Source organism: Halyomorpha halys, unplaced genomic scaffold, assembly GCF_000696795.3.
Source record: "Halyomorpha halys isolate HHAL.00 unplaced genomic scaffold, Hhal_1.1 Scaffold214.1, whole genome shotgun sequence".
Lineage (NCBI taxonomy): Eukaryota > Metazoa > Arthropoda > Insecta > Hemiptera > Pentatomidae > Halyomorpha > Halyomorpha halys.
Window position 1 is genome coordinate 14,608 of NW_027110944.1, and position 8,299 is coordinate 22,906.

At 29.2% G+C, this 8,299-nt stretch overlaps 1 protein-coding gene across 1 annotated transcript in view; it reads right to left on the minus strand.

Annotated features, from left to right (window-relative positions):
• The window catches only part of Apoltp (Apolipoprotein lipid transfer particle), a gene marked incomplete at its 3' end in the record, with an annotated part of 131,866 nt that overhangs the window by 13,544 nt on the left and 110,023 nt on the right, over nt 1-8,299 (minus strand). The window contains 3 exon segments of the mRNA XM_067049064.1: nt 436-633; nt 2,280-2,422; nt 5,212-5,465. Coding sequence (XP_066905165.1) covers nt 436-633; nt 2,280-2,422; nt 5,212-5,465 — 595 coding nt within the window.

Here is an 8,299-nt window from a genome sequence, read left to right on the forward strand (position 1 = left end):
GAAACGTTGGCTCAATAAAATAGTATATTTTACTATTTGAGTTTTTTTGACCGCACCCGGACCATATTACTTTCATATTTATATTATTGTATTTATTTTATGATAATATTGTATAAGATGATCCAGGTGGCAAGGAAAAAAGTAAAAAAAAAAGCAGAAATAACTATTTATTAGTGTCAGCTCACTTTTCAAGGTCTCATAAGGGCTGAGTCTAGAAGATAGAACGTTATTGAAGGTCCATTCTACCTTCTGGATTCAGCCGTGATGAAGCCCAGGAAAGTGGGGAGAAACTTTATTTACTAATAAATAGTTTTTTCTTCTATTTTTGCTGTTTTTGACCACCATCCGGCCTTCTACTTACAATCATCAAACACGGTCAACTAATATTCTTCCGAAAACATATACAGATCGAAACGAATTGAAGTATTGTTTTACCTGTTCTTAGCGATTCCAGCATTTGAAAGCTCTTTGGCTAATATCGTGGCAAACGTATGAACCATTCTTCTATCCCTCATGTACTGGTTGCATTCTTTGGCTTCCATTATAAAAACCACATCAGTCGAGGCAGGAACTAGATCACTTTCGAGCGTAGTGAAGTCCCCTTCTTGAATGATATCACCATATAAAGGACAACTGAAAAAATAAATTGTGAATAATAATTTAAAAAAAAAATCTTACTTATATTTGAAACATTCAAATATAGCGAGTATTGGTCTATGTAAGACATTTCACAATCTCACAAGAGATCATGCCGCAAAACAAATTAGTAGGCAATCCTTTCCGGCTAACCCGCCCAACTAAAACCCCTGTTTAGCGACGTTCATATATCATTGTTGAAACAGTTACTTAAAATGGGAAGAGAAGACTTAGGTTAGTTAAATCAAGCAGCATTGAAAAAGTGGCGGAAATTGGAAGATGTAAATTGAACAGAAATAGCAAGTGTTGACAAATTTATTTTAAATACATTGGTTTTTTTTTTTGCGTTATTTCTTTATTTTTCATGAAGAATGGTACTTTATGACAATATATTGTAAATAAATAATCAATTATTCTATACTTTTTGTTGTTTTTTGTTAGGGCTTAATGGCGTAAAACCCTACATTCATAAACGCCCAGGTTCTTATTCTATTCTTTTAGATATTTGGATTTATTCCTTTGATATTTCGTATTCTTTAATATTATTTTTCCATTATCTTATTTTTCTTTTTATTTATTTTTTAGTTTCAATCCAAAGTTTCTGAACTCTTTGAATTTGAGATGGTTAATGATTTTAATTATTTTTTTTATTTATTTAATGTAATTTACAACTGTACAAATAATAAATACAATAAGTAAATTTGTGGAATGTTTTATTTATACTTGAAAATCTTGGGAAGGAACCACCTGTTGGTGGTACTTCAAGCATTAATTTAAGTTAGAAGGTCCCGTGGCCATCTTCTTTTTAGACGCCTCGGAGGATTATCGGGGATTGTTAAGGATGAGAGATTAAGAACTAATGGGTTAGGATGGGTAAGGAGTTTGGAATGAAAAGACGCATATCTGTTTTGGGTCAAATCTGCAACAAATGGGATGTTAAGGTCTTAGTGGATGAGTTTATTTGTAACGTTATAAGCAGCATCAAGAATTTTACGTAGGATTTTGGATTGTAAGGATTGGATGCGGGAGGAATTTGATGGTTTGGTAAAGCCCCAGAGGTCAATTCCATGTCCAAATTAGTCTGATTACATTGTGTGTAAAAATTTTTTGTAGTGTGTGGGAAGTTTATAGCGTTTGTCAAGAAGGTGTAGCAATCGAAATCGACAAGCAGATTTTATAATTTAGTTTAAATTTTGTTAAACAGGTTATTCCTTCTCAAAAAAATTAATAACAATTTTATGTGATTTTCATCTTTCACTACCACTGGCCCTAGTTTAATCTAGTCAAACCTTTTGTTTGGACAGGGATTTTTTCGGAAAATATGGCTGACATTAAGTGTACTTTACTGTAATTTCTGTTTTTTTCTTTAGGAAAAAAAATTTTACAACTTCTTAGCTTTTTACTTACTTCGGACATATATTGTCTAATCTAATTTTAAATATTATTGGTTTTACATCGTCCTTTTAAGACATTCTTGACTTCTAAAACCTGTCATTTTCTTTTTTGTTTCTATTTAGTGACTTCCAAATAAAAATAAAAATAATTAAATCATCCAATCTTCAAATGAATCACCCTCATTACAAACTAATAAAATAAAACACATAAAATCATTAAATCAATAATATGATTAAAAGTGTACTAACAGAACGCAGAAGGTTGGCATTTTCAAGGGGACGAACTTCTCCTTGCAGGCCTGGATGTAAGCATAAGCTGATGTACAAATTCCGTCTTTATACCTGTTCGGTATTTTGTTCTGGCATATCCTGAAGAATGGTTGAGGATTTACCTAAAAAAAAAAACCCAATAATGTAAGTAATAAATAAAAAACGAAATAAATTGGCTATTCACTGCAATTGTAATCTTGTGACATGGAATAATTAATACTAATTTGATTTGTTTGCTGTTTGTTTATTTGTCTAAACATCATTAAATACTCTAATGAGAACTGGGAGGGAAAAAAACTAAAAAAAAATTGGCAAATAAATGGTCATATCAAATGGAATATTTAGTTAATAAATTATTTAAAACTATATTAAAATAATTTTAATCCTCACATTCTTTGATTGTTTTTATAACAAGTATTTAATCATATTTTAGTGTAAACAACTAATTAGGATATAATAATTTAGAAATTCAAATGCCATAATTTTTAAACGTATACAATTCATTTACATTTTTTTGAATATTAATTTAGTAAAATATATACGTTTAATATACCCATTTAACCTACAATTAAATAAAATCTTATACTTATATTATTTTTGAAAATATATAGATATTTGTTTTTGACAATTTAAAAGAGCTAGTTATATTACAAAACAAATTAAAAAATTGAATAATTCCTAATTCCACATTAAACAAAATATAAAATTAATTACAAACATTGTGATTAATACAAACAAAAGACAGGTTTTATGAAGTAAGTGTTAAGAAGAGGAATTTAAGAAATTCAGTGTAGGGATCACTTCTTAGTTAAATGATATTGTAGATGATTTCAACAGAATAAATTTCCATGTATAAAGATAAGAAAATATAGTTCTGTGGATGTAATTAACAAACTAGGAGTTTAAAATAAGGAATATATAGAAAAAATACAAAAAAAAAAAATTATGTAAATACTAAAAATTATTGTTTAAGAATATATTAAAATAATAATTTTATTATATTAACAATTAACAAGTGTATTTTAGGATAACAAAATATTAAAATTATAAATAATGTAATCCCGAATCGATAAGAAAAATTAATAGCAATAGAATAAATTAAGCATACAAAAAATAAAACAGTCAAAATTAATTTTACTTTTGCTTGGTTTGGGCTTTAATCATGAAAATTACTCAGAAAGAAGTATACTCACTAGTGTAATGGAAATTAATATTTTAATCAAAATTTGGAAAAATGGAAACTTAACATTTTCCATTGAACATTTCGTACGTATTCTTTTACGGGGTCGCTTTTAACTTTAACTGTGATATTAAAAAAAATAAAATAATAATAATGTTTTTTAAACAGAGAATAGAACAAATGTTTGTTGGATTCCCAACTCTCTACTCAGCAATCGGAAGATCGTAAAATAGAAAACTCTAAAAAGTAAAGAACATAACTTCTACTGAGTTCGAAAAACTTGCAACTGAGTGAGGCGAAATTGCATGCAGGCAAAGATCCAGAAACAGTACTTCATAAAGTCTCTAGGGTTGTAGAGCAAATATTTATTTTTTTCATAATAAATCACTTTTTGTTTCGTTCACTCACCAATAAATGGAATATATACTAGGTGGAAGTATTACGATCCTGCAAAATTTTGAATTCAAATTTTTGACATAAATACACGTTTTGGGATCAAATGAGACCAAATAACCGAGTTTCGCAAAATGGTCTCTGTGTGTGTAAATAGCCTATTTCAAAAATGAAATTTATTATGAAACTTATATTACATATTTAGGGGTATTCGATTTTAAACTTTTTTAGGATTTTCTTTAAAACGATTTAATTCATTTATTAAACTCGCTAAATCAATGTACAATTAATTGTTCATTAATACAAGATCAGTGTTCCTATCCTATCGAAAGAGTTTGCCAGGATTAAATGACGAATTTTTAAAGAGACTTTCTCTAAAATATAATAGTTTTAATATTGGTTATTAAAAATAAGTAACCAGTTCTTATTGTCACCAATTATAAACAATAAATAAATACAAAATATTAAAGAATTTGAGAAATAATTAAAGGAAAAAAAATGAAAAAGTCGAGTCCGCCCGAATTCTTCCGATTGCATTCACGAAGCAATTGTTACCTTCTGTTGCTCATCGCTATCTTTTGTTAAACTGTTGTATTATTTGAAGGCGCAAAATTCATATTTGTTATTCTCCCCTTAAGAAACCAAAAATATGAATTTCCATATTAAGTAAAAGTTTTGCGATGCACGCACCACACCACAACTTTTTTATTCATAAATCTATTTCATATTTGGAAACTAAGAATCGATTTCGACTATTACAGCAATTACTGGACAAACGGTCTAAACTTCCCATTCATTACAAAAGACTGATCTACATGACAATAATAAGGCGTATCTGGACATACGGAGTCGAAGTTTGGGGCTCCACTAAACCTTCGAATTCCTCTCGTATCCAATCCTTACAATCCAAAATCCTTCGTAAAATCCTCTATGCTCCTTACTTTGTCACAAATAAAATCATACATACAGACCTTAATGTTCAATATGTAACCGATCTAGCCCGAACCAGATATCAATCCTTCTATTATAAGCTCCCTAACCACCCAAACCCACTAGTTTCTAACCTTGCTTCCTCTTCTATTCCTGACAATCCTCCGAGCCGCCTGAAAAAAAGATGCCCTCGAGACCTTATAGTGTAGAAAGATTATTAGAGTGCGTTCGGTAGTTTCTCTAAATGCCTGTATTACTCCATTTTGATTTTACATCGGATTTATTGTAAATACAGTTTTGAATAGCAATTAATAAATAAAATAAATTTCATATTTCTTTCATAAGATAATAATACTGTGCATATATCTCTGTGCTTATATTTAAGAAATAAATAATCAGTTCACTCACTACTGGGTAACATGATGAAAATGAAGATGATTTTGCATAGAAAAGTGCTTGGCACATTTCTGTACCGGTCGCGTTTTCTTTCAGCATATTTGGGAAGTTTGTAACTCCTTTGACCCTCATGCAATTTCCAAGTTTCCAGCTTTCGATAAATTCTTTCGGGTTGGGATTTAGCCTTCCACTCGATGCGTAGAAATCAGTTTTTGGCTCATTATCAACAGTTCCCAACAGTCCTGCTGTTTTGCCAAAATACCAACCTAAACAAAAAAGGAAAAAATACTATTTTATTTTGTGGTCAGATTGTTAAAATTTTTTATTAAATTTATTTAAACTTCATCAGAGACTCTCGTTTATGTTTACTCGTTTATATTTACGCACATTAAAGCTTTTGGTGTCCAGCACAATGTTCGTATGTGCTTAACAATTTTAGAACAAGTTATTGTAACACATTTCAACAAAATTAAATTACAATTTGATATATTTTTGTTAATGCATATTTTCAAAAAGAAATCATACTTTTAATTTTGTTCTCCGTATTTCAGGACGTCATGTATTTCAATATATTAATTTATCGTCTATTGCAAATATTTTATTTATTTATTTAATACCAGATCGGCCTGGTGGGTGTTATTGGTTAGTGTAAGAGGTACTTTTTTTTTTAACAATTGATTATTGGGGGGAGTATGATCTCATTCAAAAGACATCCTAACTGTATAGATTGTTATAAATAAAACAATAAAATTAAGAAAAATAAAATAGATTAAAATAATAATTCTTAAAAAAAGATAAAAGTAAAATTAATAACAAAAAAAAAATGACATTTATGGATTTAACAAAATAGATAATTGACTTCTAATAGGAAAAAAAAAATATGATAAAATAAAATTTTAGAGTGACGATAACAGAACTGATAAATACAGACTTTATGGCATGATATTGCAAATAAAAAATAATTTTTTGAAATATAAATTATTTATAAGTCTGATTCCTCTTAATTGTTTAATATATAATCTGATTCACTATATGATCTAACATACCTAGGATAGGAGAGCAAAATAATAAATTGAAACATACTATATAGGATATTAATATATTAGTATAGGATACTAACTTGAGAGATCTGTATGTATCCTCAGTGCTGTTATTGGTGTCAATTTACATAGGAATTATTCAAGACAAAACTAGAAACGAAGAGTAGCCCACATACCGAAACATTATTCACACATTACTAATAATAAAATTCATGATGATTATAAAATAAAATAAATATTAGTAACTGTGGTGATACTTGTAAATCCGTTCAGTCAGGACATTTTAGTTCGCGATATAGATTTAGTTGCGTATAAGTACAGAATCTATAGTTATAGTATAGACGTTTACTGCTTTGCTAATGGTATTATTTTAATAATATAGATGTATAAATAAATAGTTTTAAGATTAAATCACAAAGGGCATTTAGCTAGGACAGGATGAATCTATTCTTAGTATGACACCCAATATTCCTTTTGTGATATGTATACCCTCTGGCATTCTTACGCCTTTACATGGAGGGTATTAAGGGATAAACCTTGCCTTTTCCTTTATAGTTGGAGAATATCCACTTCAATTATAATATAATATCCATATTTTACTTTAATAGCCCCTTCCTGTTCATTTCTGACATACTGGGGAGTTGTGAACAGGTAACCAACCTATTCAAACCATGATAGGGGGGGGGATGAATTTAAAAAGTCAAATTTATAGATTGGAGCTGACACTACTGTAGCTATGAGGCAGGGAAGTAACGCCTTAACCATGGTCACAAACGAGAAGTTGGTCGCCATTTTTCGAAGAAAAAGTTCTTATCATCCCTACCTCCCTACATTCCAAATAAATAAAAAGTATTATTGTGTTATACCACTGATCTTCCGCCTTTTCTACGTTTATTTCGCCTTTTATTATTTTCTATAGTCTCCTATCGTCTTAAGGCCATTTTCATTTTCTCATCATTATTATCATTCATTTATTTAACTAAACTATACAATTTTATGGTCTTTCGTTTTCATAATTATTTTGTAATTCTACTCTATCACCTTTGGTTTAATTTTTTTTTTTGTTTCTACCTCGTTTATTTTATCTTTCATTTTTAGTGATACATGCCGGTAAGTATTTCCACTTGGTTAAACGTATTTTTGTAATGTATGCCCGCTATCTTCCGGGCGAGATTGTCCCCACTCACTTTAGACGACATCTCAGCCCAAGCCCAGTAATTTCCTCAGTCTTTTTAAAAATATTTCTCCCTTTTTCCCATTCCCACATATCTCTTCTCTCTTGTTCCTTCCTAATTCAAGTTTTGGTTATTTTATATTCATTTTAGCTTATTATGTTTTTACTCATCTGTGTTATTGTGAATCTTCTATCCATTGTAACATATATTCCGTTTTCTATCTTTGCTATTGTATCATATATATCGTTTTCTTTCACATATTTCATCATGTTGATTTAAATTGTTCTCATTATTTTTAAATATTGTTTACATATTTTATTATGTTAATTCAATTACTCTTCATTTAAATTTTACACCGTCTGCTTTTTAATATATATCTTATCATTTATTTTAGATGATAAAATAATATTCTTACCTCTACAATATTATATTTTATCTTCAATTATTATCAAATAATTTCTACGTAATTTATTGTTATGTATATTTTCAAGTTTGTTAGTTACTATTTTATTTTTATTATTCTCTGAATTAAGGTAGTTATCTCATTTTGTTTTTCAGCTCTGATGAAGGCCTGAAATTCAGGTCAAAACGTTGGTACAAATAAATAAGTTTTGTTTATTTGTGTATCTTTGCTGGCTCCATTCCCGACCATCTCAAATAACTAGTATGCTAGAGATAAGGAGCATTCTCATTTAGAGTCTAAATCAAGAAGAAGTAGAGTTGTCAGAGGATACTCAATGAGACAAGTTTTGTGTAATAAAATAATGAAGTCTGTCATACACCACACTGTGGTCGAATATTGTAACTTATGAAGTTAGTATGCGTTGTAGCAGTCGTGAATGTCGTTCCAGTATGAGTAAGTTAGATCATATAGTGAATCCGTTT